The sequence below is a fragment of the Balaenoptera acutorostrata genome, chromosome 11 (genome assembly GCF_949987535.1).
Source record: "Balaenoptera acutorostrata chromosome 11, mBalAcu1.1, whole genome shotgun sequence".
NCBI classification, from domain to species: domain Eukaryota; kingdom Metazoa; phylum Chordata; class Mammalia; order Artiodactyla; family Balaenopteridae; genus Balaenoptera; species Balaenoptera acutorostrata.
The window spans coordinates 99863394-99888633 of record NC_080074.1 but is presented as its reverse complement, the minus strand read 5'-3'; the positions used below and the strand labels follow the sequence as shown (position 1 = coordinate 99888633).

At 40.8% G+C, this 25240-nt stretch overlaps 2 protein-coding genes across 7 annotated transcripts in view; one reads left to right on the top strand and one right to left on the bottom strand.

Annotated features, from left to right (window-relative positions):
- The window catches only part of GDF3 (growth differentiation factor 3), a 151093-nt gene that overhangs the window by 21858 nt on the left and 103995 nt on the right, over positions 1-25240 (top strand). For 2 of the 5 annotated variants that reach the window (XM_057557280.1, XM_057557282.1), the window contains exon 2: positions 14692-14768. The exons of 2 other annotated variants lie outside the window; for them this stretch is intronic. The gene's annotated coding sequence lies outside the window, so the exon portion shown is untranslated. Of the gene's footprint in view, positions 1-10475; positions 10509-14691; positions 14769-25240 lie in introns of those variants that run through there. One more of the 5 variants, XM_057557283.1, reaches the window with a different exon arrangement.
- NANOG (Nanog homeobox) lies at positions 9271-13971 on the bottom strand. Of its 2 annotated transcripts, none has more exons than XM_007196122.2 (4): positions 13821-13971; positions 11406-11674; positions 9834-9920; positions 9271-9687 (listed from the first exon to the last, which is right to left on the bottom strand). In XM_007196122.2, the coding sequence occupies exons 1-4, from the start codon at positions 13969-13971 to the stop codon at positions 9271-9273; spliced, it is 924 nt and encodes a 307-aa protein (XP_007196184.2). The 2 variants fall into 2 exon arrangements, with proteins under 2 accessions (XP_007196184.2, XP_028018128.2); XM_028162327.2 differs by having other exon boundaries at positions 9271-9646; positions 9838-9920.

Genomic DNA, 25240 nt, shown 5'->3' with positions numbered 1-25240 from the left:
GTCTGCATGGAAAGCCAATAACAGCAGCAGTTCTCTTGGGAACCGGAGTAACCATAAGCAACATCAGTGATGAGAATTTTGGTCTCTGAATATCACTCCTCAGTAAAAGTAACAAAGGCTCCTTGGAGAAATGGCCAATTCCAGGAGAATGTGTAAAATGGGCCAGAACAGCCAGCTGTCCCTCCAAAAATGAACTATATGACCAATGTTCTCCCAACAAAAGTACATAGGCAACTAACTTGAAGGAACTTTCATTGTCCTAAGACAATACAACTTGAGCATTGAAAAAAGAATGACTGCAATAGATTGGCCAAACTAGTGTAAAAGTTTGCAAAATTAGCTACAGAAATCCAGTAGGATTTTTTTCATACCTAAACTGATCCAATTAATTTATATTTACCTCCTTTTGGCTAAAATAATTATGATTTTCTCAAAAGTGGTTTTTAAGTTTTTTTAAAATTCTATTTTCCAAATTTTCCCAGGTTTATTTAAAAATAAGGATGCCTGGTTGAGCATATGTGCACCTCCTGAAGGAACTGTAGCCATGTACTTATTGTGACCTTGATCACTGGTTTATTACAAAGAATATAACTCGGGGACAGCCAGATGGAAGAGGTGCACAGGGCCAGGTATGGGGGAGAGGTGTGGGGCTTCCATGCCCTCTCCAGGAACATCACCCTCCCAGCACCTCCATATGTTCACCAGCCTGGAACCTCCTCCGGTAGGATTTTTTGGTTGTAAAAATGAATTCAAATTCTTTTCAGTAGACTCTGATTCTCTGATTTTACTGTGCTTGAGTATTATCTAGGGTACTTGTTAAAAATGTCTATTCTTGGGTTTCCCTGGTGGCGCACTGGTTAAGAATTCGCCTGCCAATGCAGGGGACACGGGTTCGAGCCCTGGTCCAGGAAGATCCAGCATGCCTCAGAGCAACTAAGCCCGTGCACCACAACTACTGAGCCTGCGCTCTAGACCCCACGAGCCACAACTACTGAGCCCGCGCGCCTAGAGCCTGTGGTCCGCAACAAGAGAAGCCACCTCAATGAGAAGCACACGCGCCGCAACGAAGAGTAGCCCCCGCTCGCTGCAACTAGAGAAAGCCCGTGCGCAGCAGCAAAGACCCAACACAGCCAAAAATAAGTAAATAAAACAAATATATTTTAAAATATCACATGCCATAAAAAGTTAAAAAAAATGAATATCTCATCTTGTTTTGTGAAAACTAATTGAGAATATGAAATTTAAGTAGTTATCACAGTACTGGGCACATAGTTACTATAAACCTTAGTTGGAGTCCACTAAGATAATATCTAATACAACACTGGATGTGTTACTTAAGTTTCCAGAACGTCAGTTTCTTTTTTCCTTTTTTTTTTTGCCCCTGCTGCATGGCTTGCAGGATCTTAGTTCCCGGACCAGGGATGGAACCTGTGCCCCTGCACTGGAAGTGCAGAGTCTTAACCACTGGACCGCCAGGGAAGTTCAGTTTTTTTACATATAAATGGTAGTTAGCTTCAGAGGGTAGCTTAAGGATCATATGAAGTAAAATTTTTAACTATTTTCCTACGTAAAAGAGGTCTGTATAAATGTAAAATACTTTTATAAGTATTTTCCTCCAAGATGAAACTCGAGTTTTTACTATTCTTTTGGAAGATGCAAACAGCATAAGGAAAGGCAAAGAGCCATCCATGGAATTAAGAATAATAAATCATTTTTCTCTTATCCTGACAAAGACTGATGTAGCAGATACTTAAGGGCTTTTTACCTGTAGAGGGTAGAGTCTCAATAGATAAAAGGAACCATTTTTATTGACTTAATGAGATAGAAATTGATCAAATAGAAATTGATCAAGGAATCTGTGGGAATTGGCACACTTGTGTTTAATGGTTCATCAGACAGCACTGAAGGAATCCACAAAGCCTTACAGTTTGGGGAATGGATTGTTGGTTTAAGTGGCTGAGGATGGATGAGACACCTAAGAAATGATATCTAGGATCTGGGGGAGGCTAACTAAGAATAAGGGAAGAGTTGCAGAAGGACAGGAATTGTGTGGCTAATTGGTATAAATCGGTGTAAAGTGCATTTACTGTGTTGTCTGAGAATGTTCACTTTGACTTTGGAAAACAAATGAAATTTACGTAGCCCATATATGGCACGTTAACTATAGCTAAATAAGACATGAGATTTAGATGTACATGTGCACAGAACACAGAACAGAATGGGAGGAGCAAGAGGAACCCGATACTCTTATTTATTCCAACACTAAATATCCTTATGTACTAGAGGCACCCAACATCCATAGCTCTTAAATTGGCCATCCATTGGTGACACCCATTCCAACCCCACTTGTATTCTGCCTAAATTGTGAAAATAAATTCCACAGCTGCTCATCAAGCTAAGGAGAACTATGTTTGTGGCCAGGAGTACCTGCCTTCAATGTCCCAGATAGAGCAAGCCTGCATGACTGTCCAGCTGTATTCCTTCTGCAAAACCGTGGCCTTAATTCAATCTCAAATTCTCGTCCTCCATCCTCAGTCACTGTCACCACATCATGCATCCGAGAGACGGGTCACACGAACATTGCTACACTTTCTATCCCTCTTGAGACCCTAAGTGCATTAGACTGACCCATCTCCTGCCCCGTGCTTTGTGCCGTGTGAGTTTAATTCATTTAATAGGATTCTAGCATCTCAATGTGATCTGTGAGGTTTTCTGTTCAATAGCTTGCTTCGCAGTTATACTTGGAGGTAGAGCTACTTTGCATTAAAGTAATTTCCCAGGCATTTAACCTTTTAAAATTCTCAAGGACACTCTCTCCCAGGACCACAGGGTAGACACCAACCACCCAGGAACTGGGAAGCCCTTAAGGAGAAGCTCGCCACCAGCTGCTGCTTTTCTTTTTTTTTTTTTTTTTTTTTTTTTAACATCTTTATTGAAGTTTAATTGCCTTACAATAGTGTGTTAGCTTCTGCTTTATAACAAAGTGAATCAGTTATACATATACAATATGTTCCCATTTCTCTCCCCTCTTGCATCTCCCTCCCTCCCACCCTCCCCATCCCACCCCTCTAGGTGGTCACAAAGCACCGAGCTGATCTCCCTGTGCTGTGCGGCTGCTTCCCACTAGTTATCTATTTTACATTTGGTAGTGTATATATGTCCATGACACTCTCTTACCCTGTCACATCTCACCCCACCCCCTCCCCATATCCTCAAGTCCATTCTCTAGTAGGTCTGTGTCTTTATTCCCGTCTTGCCACTAGGTTCTTCATGGCCTTTTTTTGTTTTGTTTTGTTTTTCCCTTAGATTCCGTATATATGTGTTAGCATACTGTATTTGTTTTTCTCTTTCTGACTTACTTCACTCTGTATGACAGACTCTAACTCCATCCACCTCATTACGAATACCTCCATTTCATTTCTTTTTATGGCTGAGTAATATTCCATTGTATATATGTGCCACATCTTCTTCATCCATTCATCTGTCGATGGACATTTAGGTTGCTTCCATGTCCTGGCTATTGTAAATAGAGCTGCAATGAACATTTTGGTACATGACTCTTTTTGACCTATGGTTTTCTCAGGGTATATGCCCAGTAGTGGGATTGCTGGGTCATATGGTAGTTCTATTTGTAGTTTTTTAAGGAACCTCCATACTGTTCTCCATAGTGGCTGTATCAATTTACATTCCCACCAACAGTGCAAGAGTGTTCCCTTTCCTCCAGCTGCTGCTTTTCAATCTGGTTTCACTTCAACCTCACACAGAGGAATCTATTCAAATGCCTACATTTCGGTCGAACTAACTTCCTGTGCCAGAAGCTTTTGTCGGCCCCAACTGCTTCTTTATCTAACAAATTCCCTTTATCTCCCACTTGAGGCAAAGCTCACTGGGCCCCGGGAGGCATGCAGTATTTACTAAGGGCCCTCCCCCCTTTCCTGCCTCGTCTCGCAGTTGTCTGCCTTTACCTTTGGGTCTCAAAGTCATGGCGTTTTTTCCCTGTAGACACCAAGTTTTCTGCATAGTAGGATTATTCAGAACAGGATGAAATTTGTCCTTTACCCTGAGAATTGGGTGCTTGAAATTCACTAAGCAAAGTCTACACTCCTCCCACTTCTGGGCTTTGAATCCAGACTGCGGAATTCAGAAGACCCAGGCAAATTCAACCTAGTGTGCCTCTTTTCTTCAGTCACAAACTGAAATGGAGATGCAAGCTGAAAATCAAGACAATGTGAATTTTAAAAGCTAAAATATAATAAAGTAAAATATGACATTGGAAGTAACATCCACCTCCTTTAGGGAGGAGGATGAAGAGAGCTAGATTTTCAAAAGGGATGCGGAAAGATGAGAGGCTGGCAGGTGACTTTGTAATTTCCTTTTTCACCTTATTTCCTTCTATTATGCTTGTATACTTGGTAATCCCGTGACCAAAAGAAAGGATAACTGAAAGACTTTAAACTGCTGTCATTAACAGCAACATAATTTGTAATGGCAAATAATCAAAACAGAAACAAATTATGTGTAATATTATACAGCAATTAGCATGAGTCAGTACAGCAATTAAATTCATTGATGGGGAAAGATACATATTTTTAGTTAGAAAAAGTGAGTTGCAGAACAAAATGCATGATGTAATCTTATATTCGGATAGGAAAAATGATGACAATTCTGTTTATATGTCATGTGTATGTATGAAAATGTCTGGAAAGACAAAGTTAATAGTGATGTTAAAGTTAATGATCCTTTTTTTTTTAATGGAATGACAAAGTCACACAGATGTTAGGAAGAACCAAAACACTTAATCTTTCCCTGGTTCAACTACCTGAATTTCACTCTTTTCTTCATTATCAGAAATGTTTTGATAGAGAATATTTAAGGAAGAAACTATTTCAATCTCAGCTAAAACATTTAATAAAGAAAATAGGGAATCTTAATGTTCTTGAATGTAGTTGTCAATTTTTAACATTTATCTAAATTATTTCAGATAGATTTCTAAATTTTGACATGCAAAGAGGCTGAAAAGTGTAATGCCAAGTGGAAAAAAAAAAGGCTTTCAGAAGAGGAATGTATGGTATAATCCTGTTACAATGTATTAACAGCCCATTAAAATTGACATGTAAAAACCACCCATATTACATATACTAAAACACCTGTAGGAATATACTAAATTGCTAATGTTTACTTGATTCACTTCATTATGTACTTCTCTGTTGCTTAAATTAGTTTTTAATAGTAAGATTCTTTTAGTTTTGCAATCAAAATGTCCAGTCTTTTAAAAAAAGACTTTTTAAAGACCTTCTCTGGGGGACTTCCCTGTGGTGCAGTGGTTAAGAATCCGCCTGGCAATGCAGGGAACACGGGTTCGAGCCCTGGTCCGGGACGATCCCACATGCCGTGGAGCAACAAGGCCCATGCGCCACAGCTACTGAGCCCACGCTCTAGAGCCCACGTGTCACAACTACTGTACCCCGCGTGCCTAGAGCCCGTGCTCCACAACAAGAGAAGCCACCGCAATGAGAAGCCCGCGCGCCGCAACAAAGAGTAGCCCCCGCTAGCCACAGCTAGAGAAAGCCCATGTGGAGCAACGAAGACCCAACGCAGCCTAAAATAAATATATATAAAAAAATTTAAAAATAAAAACTTTCTTTGGTTCCTTGGTGGTTGTGGATTTTACTATCCTGCCGCCTTAGGTTTTTTACCTTTAATACCTATTGGGGATAAGAAACAATAGATGAGGGACTTCCCTGACAATCCAGTGGTTTAAGACTTTGCCTTCCAATCAATGCAGGGGGTGCGGGTTCAGTCCCTGGTCAGGGAGCTAAGGATCCCACATGCCTCGGGGCCAAAACGCCAAAACATAAAACAGAAGCAATATTGTAACAAATTCAATAAGGACTTTAAAAATGGTACACATTAAAGAAAAATCTTTTTCTTTAAAGAAAAATTTCTTTAAAATAAAATTTATTTACTTATGGCTGTGTTGGGCCTTCGTTACTGTGCGAGGGCTTTCTCTAGTTGTGGCAAGCGGGGGCCACTCTTGATTGCGGTGCACGGGCCTCTCACTATCGCGGCCTCTCTTGCTGCGGAGCACAGGCTCCAGACGCGCAGGCTCAGTAGTTGTGGCTCACGGGCCCAGTTGCTCCGCGGCATGTGGGATCTTCCCAGACCAGGGCCCGAACCCGTGTCCCCTGCATTGGCAGGCAGATTCTCAACCACTGTGCCACCAGGGAAGCCCTAAAGAAAAATCTTAAAAAAAAAAAAAAAAAAGAAAAAGAAACAATAGGTGAATGGCATTTCTGTAAATGGCTAATTTCCAAAAGCAAATAAAATGATGAACATCAGAAATCCATCTCTCGGGCTTCCCTGGTGGCGCAGTGGTTGAGAATCCGCCTGCCAATGCAGGGGACACGGGTTCGAGCCCTGGTCCGGGAAGATCCCACATGCCGCGGAGCGGCTGGGCCCGTGAGCCACAATTGCTGAGCCTGCGCGTCTGGAGCCTGTGCTCCGCAACAAGAGAGGCCGCGATAGCGAGAGGCCCGCGCACCGCGATGAAGAGTGGCCCCCGCTTGCCACAACTGGAGAGAGCCCTCGCACAGAAACGAAGACCCAACACAGCCATAAATAAAATAAATTAAAAAAAAAAAAAAAAATTTGGAAACTTGTTTAAAAAAAAAAAAAAAAAGAAATCCATCTCTCTCTGCTTTCTTTTCAATTTTTTTTTCCTTTTTCTGCCTTCTCTTACTTACTTCCTCTTTCTTCTCCAGTATCCAGCACAATGCTTTAAACATAACAGGTGCTCCTGTTCTTTCTGCCACTCTAATAAAATCTTCCTGAATTAGCTGTTCCTTGCCTATTCCCAGTGTCTTACAGCTGCACTTAATCCAAAGCAAAGACAAGGCTGTGAAAAATTGGAACATGGCACAGTGCAGAATTGGGGAGCTTACTACTTTGCAGTTTCCTGGGTACTATCTCACTTTATAGTAGCTATTTTCCCCAAAGTTTCCAGGCTCTGGTTCACCATTTAGTTATTTCCTCAAATTTGTTGTCAGTTCATCTTGTGAAGTAGTTTAGAGCCAAGAATTCTGGAAATATTAAAGTGACATATTATCTTAAAAAAAAAAATTCTACTTTAATCTCTTCTAAGAATTTTTCCTTCACTCATGCATCTAAAATGTGAGAAAAGCCAGGTGGTAGCAACAGTGATATCCTGATTTCTTTTTAAGAAGTCACACTCAAATCTGCTTGATTACAAGACTAAAAAGTGCTGACAGTGATTTCATGTAGCACAATCAATGCTTTCTGTTTCCATTCCCTGTTCAGTTAACACGATGCTTGGCAAAAATATCTGCCAGCTAAAAGAATACTGTGTTGAACTTAGGTCTTGGCAGAAATTAATTATCCCTGACTTCCTCTTTAGTCAAATGTCTAAACTCATTGGGTCTGATAGTATTATAGAGCAACATTGGGAAAACTGGGGGGAACCACGAGGGAAATGACTAAGAAAACCGCTCTGGTTATTCTCAGCATCTCTGCTGTTTCAGCAAGTTGGAGGTTTCCATGGAGCAAGAAGGCAGAGTGAGGAATTAATGGGCTCCCAATCCGATCAACTTGGGGCAAGCCAGGATGGGAAAAGGACCATGAAAAAAAAGGGTTAGCATCAGGCATAGCTCCTTCTAAGGTGAGAACACAGTTTACCTGAAAAAAAGTAAAATTCTATTCCAAATCAGCCTTAGAATTTACTTATATATTGGTCTATGATCCAATTTTTTTTAAAAAAACGTTGAACATTAATAGATTCATACCTTAAAACAGTGCATTAAGTTGTGCTTTGGGGGGACTTCCCTGGCGGTCCAGTGGTAAAGACTCCGTGCTTCCACTGCAGGGGGCGCGGGTACAAACCCTGGTCGGGGAACTAAGATCCCACATGCCGCGCAGCGCGGCCCCCCACCAAAAAAAACAAGAACACAAAACAAAACTAAAAACCTGTGCTTTGTAGCTGGTCTACACACTTAAGCAGTGTCCTAAAAAATAAAAGCTGTCGTTTAAAAATAAGCTTATTTCGGGACTTCCCTGGCGGTCCAGTGGGTAAGACACAGCGCTTCCACTGCAGGGGGCCCGGGGTTCGATCCCTGGTTGGGGAACTAGATCTCTTGCAAGCATGCCACAACTAAGGAGCCCGCCTGCTGCAACGAAGATCCCACGTTCCGCAACTAAGACCTGGCGCAGCCAAAAAAAAAAGAAAGCCTATTTCAACATAGCTTTTTCTGGCAGAAGAGCAGTCACAGAACCTTTCATATGTGAGTTACAAGGGGAGATTCTAATTCGTCCACCTTTCCCCCTCCTCCCTCAGCGCCCTCTACCTTCCATTATTTGCCTCGCCCCTGGCTGCCCTTTATTTAGCCTCTTTACAAACCTAAGAACTCTTATCACTTCTTTGCTCCTGATCTTCCAGATGTGGCACTCTTCTTTAACTGCAAACAACCACAAATTTTATTGTTTCAACATTACACACACGAGGAGGAAATAAGTTTGTTCAGGTTTAATTAGTCATCTAGTATTGTATATTTGGTTACCTTTCCTTTACTCACTTCTAAGATAGTAGTCTCCCAGATGGCTAGAAGATTAACTTCTTCCCCCCATATCAAAAAATATTCCCATGTTTAATCAGATTTTTACTCGTTGAACCACTGGGTGAAATCAGGGGAGAGACAACTAAATGTAAAATGGGTAATTTTTTTATTTATTGGTACTTATAAACGAACCAGCCAACTGGTAGTATTATGATGTGGACAAATCAGAACATCTTTCTACAAATACTAGAGTGGTGGGAAAAATTAGGGGTTGTAGTAAAATAGCAAAAAGGGGTAGAGGAAATCAGTAAAGCACACTGTAGCTTAACCCTTCACCTTAACAACTGAGGCTCTTAACAAGTAAAGCCTCCCCATCCCAGAAAATATGAATAATCCTTCATCACACATCTTTGTACTTTTGCTCTCTATTCTTGAGGTTAGGTTCTAGATCCTAAAGATATCCAAAAAATAGTATTATAACCTAGTTATCTATAGCCGCCAGTCATCTTTTATCATGTTGTCCGTAGAAGCCAATGCTTGTGAAACCTCTTTGATTAGACACCAATCATACACCCCCAAATTGACACAAAAGGCAGAATGAAAAGCAGCTTATCAAGGCAGAGAGATACGTAATTGTAAAAGAAAAATTCTGGGGAAGTAATACAGTCACGGCTCAAATTGAGATTGAATAATACAGCCATCGTTACAAATCTTCAGGCTGTATGTTCAGAGAGTAATTTGGGAATAAATCCATGATTTGCTGTTGGGAATTGAAATACTTAGCAGTTTGCTGTATTATGTTATAGCTTTCGCCGGCAGTTTCCAAGGTGGCCTCCAAGTCACTGACAGGAGAATTTTGCTGGAACTGGGTCTGGGGCTGCAGGAATTCCTCAACATAGTTGTTGAATTGATTGTTCGAAGTCTGGTTATTCCAGGCTTGGGGGCACCAGGTCTGATTGTTCCAAGGGTGGTTGCTCCAGGACTGACTGTTCCAGCTCTGGTTGCTCCAAGTTGGGTTATTCCAGGTCTGGTTACCCCACATGGGCAGGTTTCCGGAAGAGTTCGCCAGGCATCCTTGGTGGTAGGAATAGAAGCCCGGGTATTCTGTAGTTGCTGGGCCCTTTTGAAAGAGAAGGATGGATTAACTGAAAAGGTACAAGGAAAATCAGAATTGTCTGAAGTAGGGATTGCATGCTTCAGCAATGGATACAAATCTATCTAAAAAGTCCTTGTTAGGAAAGAGCAGAAAAATAAGTTCCCTGTTACCTGAGTCACAGTGTTGCTATTCCTCGGCCAGTTGTTTTTCTGCCACCTCTTACATTTCATTCTCTGGTTCTGGAACCAGGTCTTAACCTGCAGGGAAAAGGTAACAGGAAAACACAAAATACTAGTAATGCAGGATGTACTGGGATCAAAGAATATTAAGTTTTTGTTTGTTTGCTTTTTCCGATAGCTACAACTATCTCAAACTCGGAACAAAATTTTAACTTCTAGAGTCCTTTCTTTTTTTTTTTTTTTAAAGATTGAATTTTTTTTTTTTTTTTAAAGATTGAATTTTTTTTTTTTTTAAAGGATTTTCTTATTTATTTATTTATTTATTTTTGGCTGTGTTGGGTCTTCGGTTCATGCGAGGGCTTTCTCCAGTTGCGGCAAGCGGGGGCCACTCTTCATCGCGGTGCGGGGACCGCCCTTCATCGCGGTGCGCGGGCCTTTCTCTATCGCGGCCCCTCCCATCGCGGGGCACAGGCTCCAGACGCGCAGGCTCAGCAATTGTGGCTCACGGGCCCAGCTGCTCCGTGGCATGTGGGATCTTCCCAGACCAGGGCCCGAACCCGTGTCCCCTGCATTAGCAGGCAGATTCTCAACCACTGCGCCACCAGGGAAGCCCCTAGAGTCCTTTCTTAAACCCTTCAATCTCTGGATGAATTTCGAGCCCCTCAGGTCAGTGGGCTACTTTATGTTTAATAAACCTAACCAGATAGAACAGAACACACCACAAGTCTGCTACTAACTGGGAAGTTCATGTTTAAATGTCTACCCATTAGTCACAGTTAAAAGGTAATTTGTTTGCAATAAAAAGCCCACCTCCATATAAGCGCATTTACATTTAATGTGATAATGGTATTTTAATTCAGGAATTATGAAACATACCACAAGGACAGCTATTTAGAAAATATCAAATTATATTGCAGCACAGAATGAACTAAACTTTGCAGATGGTTTGTAGTTAGAAAATGAGATCAGAGAGGTAGAAGAATATATATATATAAAATAAGATCATGGAACAGGACTTTCCAAGTATGGCGCCAGTAACTGAATAAAATGGCCAATAAATATATGAAAAATGATTAACAGAAACAAAACATACAATTTTAATTTTAATGAGAACAAGTGTTGGCTAGGGACTCTCCTAACTCGGAAGATAGGGGGGGTATAGTCTTCCTTTTTTTAAGGAAAACTGGAAACATTTTCACAATTTTGGTTTGTGCAACAAGGGAAGTGGTTAAATAAATTATGACACATTGGGGAAGGGGGTGGGGGAGGGAAGGACTGGGAGTTTGGGATTAGCAGATGTAAACTGTTTCATGTAGGATGGATAAACAAGGTCCTACTGTATAGCACAGGGAACTATACCCAATATCCTGTGATAAACCGTAATGGAAAAGAATATAAAGAAAAGAATGTCCAAAAAAATTGACACATTGCCACAAAACACATTACAAAAAGTTCCATTTTCATATTAAAAGTTAACTTGTTTGTAGGGGTGCATAAACAGGGTACATAGAAATTAACCTTGTTTCTTATTTCTTGTTGTATCAAAGAAGAAAACAACCATACCTGTTTGTAGCTAAGGTTCAGGATGTTGGAAAGTTCTTGCATTTGCTGGAGGCTGAGGTATTTCTGCCTCTGAAATCTGTCATTGAGCACACACAGCTGCGTCTGAGAGAACACGGTTCTGGTCTTCTGTTTCTTGACCAGGACCTTCTCTTCCTTCTTCTCTGTGCTCTTGTCTGCAGCCGTGGCCAGTAGTTTTACTCTGGGGCTTGTGGAAGAATCAGGACTGTCCTGAATAAGCAGATCCATGGAGAAGGAAGGAAGAGGAGAGACTGTTGGGAACAAAATGACACTTTTCTCTAAAACTTCAAATATTGAAAGTTTATTGTTTTCAAAGCACTATTAAAGTCCTCAGAGCTAGATAATAAGTAAAGCTTTATTTTTAAGCAATCCTGAACACTTTGCTAACCTTTGCGCAAATGCCATTTTGCATGTCATGGACATGGCTAATATCATGTATTGCTGGGAAGCGGAGGGGGTCTCAAACCTGTTCTTTCTGCCAATCAAAGCTCAGGAGCCCACACCCTGACTGTTCTCAAAGGTCAGAATCATCATTTGACTCCCACCTTTGTGTCCTTCCATAACTTCCTTTATGTACCTTAATCATCACCTACTTAATTTTTTTTTTGGTGGAGCCGCGTGGCTTGGGGGAAATCTCAGTTCCCTGACCAGGGATTGAACCTGGGCCATGGCAGTGAAAGCGATGAATCCTAACCACTAGACCACCAGGGAACTCCCACGTACTTAATTTTGAAACAGATGATCCAAGTTCTGAGGACCCTATAAAATCAAGTTTGCTGCCTGGTCTTAATACCAGGACTATCAGGAAATGTGAATTCTGATAAAGCTCCTGTTTCAACCCAGACTTTGTGATTTCATCTCCAAAATTATTCCTCCCTCATGGTTTTTTTGTTTGTTTGTTTTGGCAGTTGGGCTAAGCTAATCATAGGTTTTTTGGGGGTTTTTTTGACTGAAGTATAGTTGCTGTACAATATTATATAAATACAGGTGTACAAATATAGTGATTTACAATTTTTCAGGGTTATACTTCATTTATAGTTATTATAAAATACTTGTCATATTCCCCGTGTTGTACGGTATACCTCATGGAGTTTCTTTCACTGATTAAAATGAGGTAACAGAAATAAAAAATTTAAAAACCAAATGAGGTAACATACAAAAAATTGTCTAGCACAGGGCCTGGCATATATTATTGACTTTGTAACTAAAAATTTATTTCCTGTATTACTTAGATTTATTTGCACAGAGGTATTCCCAGTGCTTAACTACAATTCTACCCTAAGTCGTGGAATAAATGGACAGGCTTTAAAAGGCAAAAAAATTCACAATTTCACAAGTAGATCTAAGAAGGAAAGTCCTCAACTAATTACTAGAAGTGGAGCATGTCTTAAAAATTATCTGTGCACACTTGCACTTGGCTTGCTAGGAGGACATGTCCATTGCTCATTCCCGAGCTGTTTACCTCACAATCCAGCGCTGTAGCTGTATTTTCAACATTTGAAATTATAAAAGGACATTAACACAAAATTTGGAAAAACAGGGTAACATTAAAATCCAACAGTCAAATATAAGTTATTTTGTTTACTTATTCCTTTCTCCACAACTTACTTCTATGGTTGTAATCATAAATGTAAACAGATTTTAAGCTATTTTATGCCATAAATGTTAAAAATAGCATCCCTGGGTAAAGGCTGGTCTACCTTTTTATTTCTAACAACTACCGCCAAACTGATTTCCAAAAAAGTTTGTGCCGGCTTTACAATATCCCGAGCACCTCTCACACCCAAAATTACCAATTAGAAGCCTAAATATTAAGAGTATAGAATTCAAAGCCAAACTGGATTTCAAATCTGAGCTCTCGCCACTTTGACTGTCAGCGTATTAAACCCTTTTGGAATCATCCACCATAAAATGGGGTGAACACTTCCTCGGGATTTAGGAGACTTGAGCATAGCAGGTGCTTACAAACTCAGCTGCCCAATAATGTCCACACATCCAGAGGTTAGGGGAAGAGCCAACCGCTACTGTAGTAGAAAGGTAAAACATTTCCAAAAGGTGCGTTTCATATATATTAAGATTTACACATCAGTTTATCACATCACATTTGCGTTTCCACAGTGCCTACACACGTAAGCTCTCAAATACACCGTGTACAGCTGAATGGCTGAGTCCCGTGTCCCGTGTCTCTCTGTCCACAGCTCTTATCGCCCGGAACATTGGGGAAAGGGCATGACCCCATCAAGTTACAGTTGAAAAAGAGGTGTCGAGAGGATTAATAGATAATGACACCTCCTTATATTGATGGGCTCAAGAGGGAAACAGATAACCCTTACCCTCTTTCCTTCTTTCCCTTTCCCTGAAGGAACTTAGCCTCTCAAGGATTCAGTATTTTCTTACCAGTCTCCATGTCGTGGGTCTCAACAGATGACATTTGCAAGGACACATAATTTTCTTCAGGCCCATAAATCTCAGGCATTGGTGAAGATTCCCTAGAATTGGATGCTTCGGGGCCACGCAGGCTTTGGGGACAAGCTGGGTCCACACTCATGTTGTTGAATTGAAGGAGAGGGAGAAAACCAAAGAGCTAGATAGATGGTAGGAAAAGTCCAGGCTTAAGAATCTAGGTAGAAGAGCTTAGAGAAAGGTGAAGATCTACAGGTGTAAAAGTATTTAAAAGATGGGATGAAGGGAAGTCACCTGTGTGATAACAGAAGCCTACCAGCCCAATGTAGGAAAATGACAAAAAAATTTGTGGAGGCTCTAGACTTATAAGTAAGGCTCCACCATACTTCGACCCGCCCCTCCTGGCAGCCCCACGCCCACACACACCCTTGCGAATTCCGAGTTAATCCTGTCTGCCAGCCTCACCAAGGCCATTGTAATGCAAAAGAGAGCTGCTGAGTAGCCTAGACTGGGTGGGGAACTGGAAAACTGGGACCGCGGAACCTGGAAACAAAATAAACCCAGCAATGAAGTACTTCTAGGTTCACCCTGTTTCCACCTTTTAAAATCAAAGATGCACCTCCAGTTCCTGGGGCCCAGCTAAGGTGGTTGAAATTCCCACTAGGACAATTAATTCCCTTGACTTGAGACCCCTTAGGGTCTCAAAATCAGGCTCGTCATGGCAGAAATTTCAACAAGCTCCATTTTCCTCTTTGGTTCACTCCAAGGTCACAATAAAACACATACTGAATGTTAAGGCATCGGTTGAGGTTAAAAAATAGTACTTGTTTTCAACTCCCACCTAAGTTCTTTCTTGTTTTTTTAGCTTTCAGAAAAGCAAGTATTTTCAGCAGGACAAAAGCCAGAGGAAAGGACCTGCGGACCTAGGACCTTGGGTGCCGGGTTAGTCATTATACATAAACCATTACTATGGAGGATTTTAAATTTGTTTTTATACACATATTACTGGATAGAATCTTGGCTCAGCCACTTTAATAAGTCTCAGTTTCCTCATCTATAAATAGGGGCAAAAGTACCTTCTCTGTGTTGTAAGAATCAAGGAAAGTAAAGTGCTAAATACTCGTAACATTTGACATGTCAGTGATCTACAAACGTGGCTGTTAATAGAAGTCCTTTCAGGATCCTATATCCATGACCTCTAAATTTGAAATTACCTTTTTGTTGTGATTTTTATTTTAATCTAGAGACCATGAAATCTAACATTGTGTGATAGAATGAAAGCACCACCTTCTTATTTTACCTGGGACATTACTGGATTCCTAGATGTAAAATAATAAAATTTATTGACCTGTAAACAAACCCAATTGAAAACAGGGAGAAAAAGAACGTTCTCTAGGCAGGTGATATTCCTGTAATGGACTTGCCAGAGCAAATGTGATAGGTTCATTTTAGAACCAGTGTTTGCCCTCCTGTCTGTTCCTCCTTCCCAAGCAATCATCTTCTTGTCTTTTTTCCCCTCTGGCTCTTTCTTTAATTAGCTTTTCCTTCTCTGGCCTGGCAATCCTGTCAGGCCCTTCAACGCCACTCCATCCTCATTCTCGTCTTCTTCTTCTTTTTTTTTTTGGTTTGTTTTCCAAAGGAACAGTTTTTAATATTGGGTTCCAGCACTAACATATTTATGGACAAAAGTGTAACAATCTACGGTTTTCAATTTTCCTCCCCATTCCCAAATTCAACATTCAGGAATTCTAAGATTTTTTTTCTTCTTTCCCAATCTCCTATCCCCAAAAGTAAACCCTTAGCAAATTCCAATTATATATTTTCCTAAGATACAATTCTTGACTAATCCTCCCATGCACTCTGCTGCTCTGGTCTCCACCTGCGGGCTTTGCTCCCACGTAAGCTGATTTTTGCTCACAATTCAAAGATGCCACCTTGCAAGCTCAGGAGTATTGCCAGGTCCACACAAGGGGATGAAATTCTATGTAATCTTTTCTTTGTCTTCTCAGACCATCATTCTGGAGGGGAAAGAGAGTTTGGAAGAGGGGAGTCAAGGAGAGGGTGGGTGGAATACATTGTGCTTCAGGCAGATAGCCTCTGTCTCATTAGAAATAGAATATGATTTTTTTAAAAAAGGGAATGTGAGGGACTTCCCTGGAGGTCCAGTGGTTAAGACTCCGTGCTCCCACTGCAGGGGGTACGGGTTCCATCCCTGGTCCGGGAACTAAGATCCCTCACGCCGTGCTGCGTGGCCAAAAAAGAAAAAAAAAAAAAAAGGAATGTGAGAATGTGAGGTGGTGGATGTTAAATAAACTGATTGTGGTGATGATTTGGCAGCACACACATATATATATCAAATGATTACGTTGTACACTTTGAACTAATACAACACTGTATGTCAATTACATCTCAATAAAATGGGGAAAATAAATTTAAAAGGAGGGAAACTAGATTTCCTGGCTCTCAATCAGCACTGTTTGGTAAACGGGGGCAGTCAAGGACACCAAATACTTTGGTTTGCCTGCAGCTCTCTAAACTGCAGGTATGGGAAGTTTTGTTCTTTGCTGATGGGAGTCTTTGCATGAAAGCCTGAGACGAATTCACCCCATCCCCCTACCCGGGCCCCATTGTATCTAAGGTAAGAGCCTCCGGAGAGAAAGACCAAAGGGCAGGGGGCTGGTGGCTGGAAGGCAGGCTTACTGCATTCTTTGTCCAGGAAAGCAATTTGAATAAGGCTGAGAATGCCTCGGAAGCTGTCAGAGACCCTGGGTTTGTTGGGGTGCGCTGGGTGGGTGGAGGAGGGCTGTGTTATAGGGGGCTCGGGTCCAGAGCCTCAACTGCAAAAAGTGATTCAGTGAAGTCAGGATTGTAACTTTTATTGTTCTAAGAGCAGCATCTGAGAAAAAGGAAAAAAAAAAAAGCTGGATATGAGAGAGGAGAAACATTTTATAGATATGATTTACTCTTTATTTATGGATAAGAAATGCACTTTGGGCCACACAGTCTTTTAAGAGAGCGGGCCCTGCTAACTCTGCATTTGTCAAGGATAAGGGGCACTTAGCAATCATCACCAGTATCAACACAGACTTTCACCGCCCCTCAGTTCTCAGGCATGGGGTATACATCAAACATGTGGAATTATAAAATGTATTGTTGATTTATTACTGGTAGAATTATTGAATTTATTATTGATGGATCATTGATTTTACTCTTCACCCCATTATCCACTTGAGTTTACCTGAGTATGCCCAGACTGGTAGGCATTCACTTGTTTTCTTTTTGCTTAATTCTTGTGTAAGTTTCTGCTCCTATTTCTCCCTTCTTTACATTGTTTCACTCTACCTAATAAACCCATTCTATAAGTAACAGTTTCTTGTCGATATACATATACACGTGTGTATATATTTTAGTGATATAACAAACATTGATGGGCCAGGAAATATTTATTTGTCGCTGGTTCAACTAATAGTAAAAGAGTGCCTAGCATGTGCCTGAGAGGAAAAAAATAAATAAATGTCATCTCTACTTCTGAGGAGCTAACAGTTTCGTAGAGTAGTCAAAATAGACCAAAAAGACAATTACAATGCTGTGCGATAAGTATTGAAAACCAACCAACCAAACAAACAAACAATGCCAGGAGGTATACAAGAGATGCTAAGGGAGAATAAACAAGGAAGATGGGAGTAGGGGAAGGGAGCCAGGGAGGACTTCTTGGAGGATCTTAAGTTGAGCTTAGATAGAAAAATGTTGAGAGGATAAGAAAGGGAATTCCAGAAAATGAACAATTTGGGCAAAGGCATTAGAGAAAATGATGGGTTTCAATACTGTCACTTAACATGGCTCGAAGGCAGGGTGCAGTGGAAGGAATTGTGAGAGAAAACGACAGAACTCATCTATAGTGAGCTCTTGCTGTATATAATGCACTGTTGTGTCTGTGTTGTAGCCACGTTAATTAGCATCTAGCCCAGTGTCTGATATGTAGTATGTTTGAGCTTTGTGCTTTTAATAAATAAATAAATACAGATGGAGATGTTTAATAAGTCCTTGGAAATTAGAGTTGAGAGACCTAAGAGGTAAAAAGTGACCACAGGAATAGTAAAAAAAAAAAAGAAAACCCAAAAAACTAAGTTTTGAATTAAATCTCTTCCTCTCGTTAGTTTACACTTTCCTGGTGTTCCTTTTACTAACCTGGTGGTTCTCTGTCTCCTTTCTGGTTCTTCCTCACCCCTATATCTAAAAATTAGAGTGTACCCAAGTTTAGTTCTCAAACCTCTACCTAGGGCTTCCCTGGTGGCGCAGTGGTTGAGAATCTGCCTGCTAATGCAGGGGACGCGGGTTCGAGCCCTGGTCTGGGAGGATCCCACGTGCCGCGGAGCGGCTGGGCCCGTGAGCCACAATTGCTGAGCCTGCGCGTCTGGAGCCTGTGCCCCGAGACGGGAGGGGCCGCGATAGAGAAAGGCCCGCGCACCGCGATGAAGAGCGGTCCCCGCACCGCGATGAAGAGTGGCCCCCGCTTGCCGCAACTGGAGAAAGCCCTCGCACGAACCGAAGACCCAACACAGCCAAAAATAAATAAATAAATAAATAAATAAATAAAATCAAGTAAAACTTTAAAAAAAAAAAAAAAAAAAAAGCCACAGGGTGTTTTTAAAAAAAAAAAAAAAAAACCTCTACCTATACTCAATACCTTGGTGATCTTAGCCTATCTTATGACTTTATTTTATTTTATTTTATTTGGCCACGAGGCTTGCAGGATCTTAGTTCCCTGACCAGGGATTGAACCCTTGCCCTCGGCAGTGAAAGCACGGAGTCCTGAGGACTGGACCGCCAGGGAATTCTATCTTATGACTTTAAATACCATCTATCAATATAGGCTTTTGTCTTTCACGTGTATGTCTTTACCCCAGACCTATTTCCCAAACTCAAGTCTCTATCTATCCAACTGCCTACTTAACATCTCCACTTGAATTTCTAGTAGGCATCACAAAATCAACATTTCCCAAACCAAACTCTCAGTGTTTCTCTCTACACAGCCTCCGCCGCTGGTCTTCTCCATCTCCGTGTATGACAATTCCATCCTTCTAGTCACTCAGGGCAAAATCCTAGAGGCTTCTTTGTTGACTAATGCCATCAAAATATGGAAGAATCTAATTGCTTCTTTCTTTTAATTTTTTTTCTCCCCATGTTTCCTTTTTCCTCTGTTTGAGAGAGTTTTTGATTGTCACATGGACTAGGGCATAGAAAATCAGCAGAGTAGCGAGAAATGGTTATTTCTTATAAAGAACATGCATTTATTTTGTTATTGCCTGTGTCACAGGAGAGCTGGGGTCTTGAATTGCCTGCGTCCTCTGGCAAAAGAGTAAGCTCACATTGGCATGTGTGCTAGCCCCAGCTGCACTTGACCTTTTCTAAGAATCTCCAAGGCTACAGCCCTCCCCAAACCACCATCTATCGCTTGGATTATTCCAATAGCCTCCCAACTAGTCTTCCTGTTTGCACCCTAGCCTTCAGGCTATAATCTAGTCTCCACGTATTGGTCTGAATGATTTTTTTTTAAAAGACATGTCACATGAAGCTATTCCTTTGCCCACAGTCCTCCTTTAGTTTTCTCACATTCAGAGTAACAAGTCAGTATACTGAATTACAGAAGCCCTCTTCTGGCCTTGTACTTGACCTCTGTCTTGTGTCCTTGTGTTCTCCCTCATCCTCATGAAACTGGCCTCCCTCTCCTGATACTGGAACAAACCAGGAAACCTCCAGGGCTTTTGCCGGTGATCAGTTCCTCCCCCAAAATTATAACGAGCTTGATCTCGCCCTTCCTTTAAATCTTTAATGTTCCCTTCTCAGTTATGTCTCCCCCTCCCTATCCTCCACTTGACTTTTCTTCATAGTACTTATCATCTTGCATAATGTATATTCTTTCTTTCTATCTATCTATCTATCTATCTATCTATCTATCTATCTTCTATCTATCTGTCATCATCTATTTCCCACTACCACTAAAATATAAATTCTGTGAGGGCAGTTATTTAAATTTTTTTTTAATATTTAAAATTATTTATTTTATCATTATGCACATTGAAGGAAAGCATTATAGGCAGCAGAGTTCTTTCCCACCATAAAATTTACACCCATTTAATTAGCTAGAAACACTAGCTTGAAGAGGTACTGATATATTCCATTTGTAATAATTTCTCTACAGCAAACAATTGTCTTACAGTTGGAACAAGTTGAAGAAAATATTGTCTCACAAATCTTTTCTGTTCTTTGAGTCTCAATCACCAAGAGTTCAAGGGACTTAGAGAGAATCCTGGTGTCCTGTATGGCCTGATGAATGCATTAAAATCAAGCAGTGTATTTGCATTCTGAAAATACTCTTAGCTCCATACACATGTTGCTTGGGTTGTGGAGCTCACATTTCTCCCACTGGCACTATGCATCTGAAGGACATTTTGTTATGAAAGTTTCACACCAATTTTGTTTTGTTCCTTCTTCATTAGCCGCTGTGCTTCCTTTTCCATTTTCTTCCTTTGTTGTTCTGCTGCTCTCTTCTCTGTCTGCTATCTTCTGCTGCCTCAGAACTTCTTTGGCTTGCCAGGCCGCATCTTCTTCTTCCCACGCATTGGTATTTTCCTGCCAGGTATCCAAGTCACCTAATTCAGGCTACAATAAAACAAAACAAAGCAAAATTACAATGGTCAAGAGCCATCCTTTTTCCACTCAGTGGTCGAGACAGTATTTTTTTTTTTAAAGATATTATTTATTTATTTATTTATTTAATTTTTGGCTGCGTTGGGTCTTCATTGCTGCGCGCGCAGCTTTCTTAGTTGCAGTGAGCGGGGGCTACTCTTCGTTGCGGTGCGTGGACTTCTCATTGTGGTGGCTTCTCTTGTTGTGAAGCACGGGCTCTAGATGCGCGGGCTTCAGTAGTCGTGGCATGCAGGCTCTAGAGCAGAGGCTCAGCAGTTGTGGTGCACGGGCTTAGCTGCTCTGTGGCATGTGAGATCTTCCCGGACCAGGACTCGAACCCATGTCCCCTGCTAGTGTTGGAGGAGGGTCTCCTGCAGAGGCCGGGGGAGGCTGTGGCTCACCGTGGGGACAAGGACACTGGCAGCAGAAGTTCTGGGAAGTACTCCTTGGCGTGAGCCCACCCAGAGTCTCAGTTATTTAAATTTTTGTCTGGTTTTTTTTTTTAGTATAGTATTTCCAGCCCTAGAAGAGTGTGGTCCATAGGCCAGCATCATCAGCATCTCTTGGGAGTTGTTAGGGACATAAACGGATGCGCTTTACCTCAGAATTGCTGAATAGGAATCTCTGGTAGGGGTGACTAGGAATCTTTGTTTAAAAAGTTCTCCAGGTGAATCTTTGGCAAGCTGTTGTTTGAGAAGGACTGTTAATAGAACAGTAATAGGCAATAGTAGATGCTCTTGATCATTGTTTGTTGATGAAGGAATGGGTTTAAAAAGATCTAGGACTTTGTAAGTAAATAGAGGGTAGGAGCCATTTCCTAACATTTAAATATTAAATTGCACTTCAATGTGATATTCAAAATAACCCTTAAAAAACAACAATGCTCTTTGCCTCAGGTTCCCTAAACTGAATTCAATGACCTTGTAACTCTTGGAAAAGAGCTGACTTTTAATTTGCAACAAATAATCCTTCTGGCTCCTCTGGGAGATTACTCTTGAATTACTTGTGTTGTAAAAATGAACCATACAACCACCAAAACTGCTGGTTTAGAGATTACAAATGGAATTACGCAGTATATTCTCCACTTACTTCGCCTGTTATAAGAGCACAAACACACCTTTTCTTTTCCCCCAAAAGAAGCTTCTTACCTAGTAGACAATGTGATAAACCCTCAAAATGTATCTATCATCCCGCTTAAGTAAATTACTCATGTCCAATTTTGTTTCAGTGACCTTGCCATGAGTACAAGTTTGGAAGTCCAATAAAAGATTCACTTAACAGGAAAATATGTGAGACACTATCATAAAAGATTCAACTAACAGGAAAATATGTGACACATCGTTGACTCCTTTTTCCAACGTCTGAACCTTCATGTAGTTAAGAATAACTCTGTCATGATCATTTCATTTCCTAACACTTCACCAGTCTGTCCCCTGGATGTTCTGTATCACCCCCTTTACCCTCATTCAGGCATCATCTGTTGCCCAGACCTCTGCAGACCTCCAGTTAACCTTCCACAGGTTAACTCCGGAGCACCCACTGTGCTCCAGAATGATTTACCTTCAGTTCAACCATATTATCCCTCTGCTTAAGTCTTCTCTAAGTAAGCTCACAGCCTGCTCTCTGCCTGCCTCTCAAGCCAATTTCAAGCTTTGGCAAGTTGCTCGACCCAAGCAAACCCTTCTGTCCTGAATGCTTTTCTCCCCTCTCTTTGGTTGGTTCATTTTTAGTCTTTCAAGACTCAGATCAGGTGTCACCTGCTATAGTCTCCCTTCAGTGACTTAGGTGCTTCTCTTCTGTACCGAACTCCTCCCACGGCAGCTGTCACTTTGCACTTTAGTGATAGTTTTTTTGTATTTGGATTCTGGCTGGAATAATAACTCCTTGAGAGCCTGGTTTGTTACTATAAACTAGTGCAATGCTAGTCAAAGAATGGTCCCGCTTTCTGACCACATCAGTGTCATCTGGGAGCTTGTCAGAAATGCAAATTCTTGGGCTGGGTGCTACCCCAGATTTACTGAATCAGAATCTGGGAGTGGAGCCCAGGAATCTGTCTTTTAAGAATCTCTGATTCTTGTGTGCCCTAAAATTTGAGGAGCACTGGTTTAGAATACAATGCTTGGCAGTAGGGAAAAAAATCTCAATGCATACTTATTAAGTTAATAAATCAGCTCCAGTGGCTAAAACACTGATATTCAGAAAATTGGAAAATTACAAGAACTCTCAAAAAACAAAACAAAACAAATTTCTTCCTTGTCGTTCTGATTTGGATTCGTCAGATCTTACTCTAACTAAAGGCTTTTGATATGCAAGGACTAAATTATTCTGTGTCCCAAATTCTAACGTCTCCTAGTGACGAGTTTCGAAGGGGAAACCATCAAATCAAATTGTCAGAATCCTGACCCTGTGCAACACTATTGACACCACAGCATAACTCCCTTCCCCACCCTACCCTCAGGGGATCCTTGACCCCAAGTAAAAATGGATTTTTTTTTTCACCCCTGTAAGGTCTAGCCCCCAGGGAAGGGAGGACCCTCTAGGAATGTCTACCAAAGTTTAGCAAATGTATACAGTTGCTCTGGAACCGGGTGATATTATTGGCCCAGAAGAGAATAAGCTTCCCAGTTTCTCAGTAGGTGTTAGAGAATGAGGAAGGAGAAGTTTAAAAAGTAGGCGATTGTGGAGGAGTTTGAGGAGGGTGATGGTGATGGTGGTGATGGTGGTGGTGTTGGTGGGGGTGGAATAAGGGAAACAATCCAGCACCTTAGTTGTTCCTCTAGTTGACTGGTGTTGGGATGAAATAAAGCTGTTAACCCTAACAATACTGCATCTAAATATTGTACTTAGAATATTTCAGGACACCAGAGTATTCCAATATTATCAAGAGGTGAGAGGAAGAGGGAACAAGAGGTTCCTGCCTCCCGGGAGTAAATAAGTTCACCTAAAGAGAGAAGTCAAAGCTAGGGCAAATAGCAGGATGTTGAAAAAGGAATTCAAATTTAAGGAAGTGTTCTTTTTTTAACCATTTTTTATTGACATATAGTTAATTTACTATGTTGTGTTAGTTTCAGGCGTACAGCAAAATGATTCAGTTACACATATTTGTATATATATTCTTTTTCAGGTTCTCTTCCATTATAGGTTATTACAAGATATTGAGTATAGTTCCCTATGCTATACAGTAGGTCCTTGTTGTTTATCTGTTTTATATATAGTAGTGTGTATATGTTAATCCCAAACTCTTAATTTATCTTCCCACGCCCCTGCTGTCCTGTTTGGTAACCATAAGTTTGTTTTCTGTCTGTGGGTCTGTTTCTGTTTTGTAAATGAGTTCGTGTCATTTTTTTAGATGCCACATATAAACGATATCATATGGTAACATTCTTTTTTAAATTCCGATTGAGAAATAATGTACAGTGAAGTGACCAAATCTCAAGTTGTACAGCATAATGAATTTTTTACTGACGCATAGAACTCAAGTAACAGCCACCCAGATGAAGAGAGAAGGCATTTCCTGCACCCCAGTGGGCCAGCTTGCATTTTTGTTAGAGGCCCAGGAATCTCCAAATCCAAGTTCCTTAGACCTTTGTCAGATTCTTTTGTGTTTCAGACATGGACTCACACAGCCTGAATTTGAATCCCCTTTCCACCTACTGGTTATGTAACCAGTAGTTTCACATTTCTATGCCTCAGTTTCTTTCATGTACATAAAAAGTAAATGACATAATACATACCAACTCATCAGAAAGGTATGTTGGGGCCCAGGGTGGGCTGCCCCAAAATGCGCCTCAATGGCATATTGATTATTTTGAATTAAAGTTACTTAAGACATGATCAATGCAAGAAGGACACTCTGACCCTCCCCTCTGTCTCCCGGAAAGCAAGAAATAAATCTCTCATGTGAAAGGTGCACTCCCCACAAATGCAGGTAGAAGTCCACTGTCATCCTCAGAAATAGGGAATTCTGACCAAGAAGCCGGTGTAAGCAAACCTTGTTACGTCTTTTTTTTTAATTTTTAAATTTAATTTAATTAATTTTTTTATACAGCAGGTTCTTATTAGTTATCCATTTTATACATATTAGTGTATATATGTCAATCCCAATCTCCCAATTCATCACACTACCACCACCCCCGAACCTTGTTACTTCTTTAATTTACTACCCCAATTCCAAACTCTGTTTAGATTTTTCACTAATTTAGCTCCCAAAGTCTGAGTTTCTTGGTCCTGTCAATTCTTCACAAATCTATTGTTTCTTTGTTTAAAAAAGTTTAAAACCTGCTTGCTTTGGCCACTTCTTAGGTCCTATTTCTTTGAGGCCTCCATGCTCACTATTAAGATTTCTTTCTTTTTCTAAAATAAAAAGAATTTTTAGTCCAGCCACGAGAACTCAAGAGGGTTAGAGGGGGAAATTTCCCGACAGGTACGTGGCATGTTGTAAGTGCTCAGTAAATATTAGCTATTATTATTTTCTCTATGTATGCTATATTTTGGGAAATCCATGAATTCATTCACTCAACAAATACTTATGAAGCATCTCTGAAGTGTCAGATGCTGGAAGAAAGAAGTAGATTATGCATGCTTCCCAGTACCAAAGTTTTTATAGTGTAATATGAAGAAGCCATGCAGACAAATGTGTGTATTAAAGTGTTACTTCATTAAACTGGATTAAAGTGTTACTGCATTAAAGTGTTACTGGAACTGTGGTATAAATATGTGTGAGA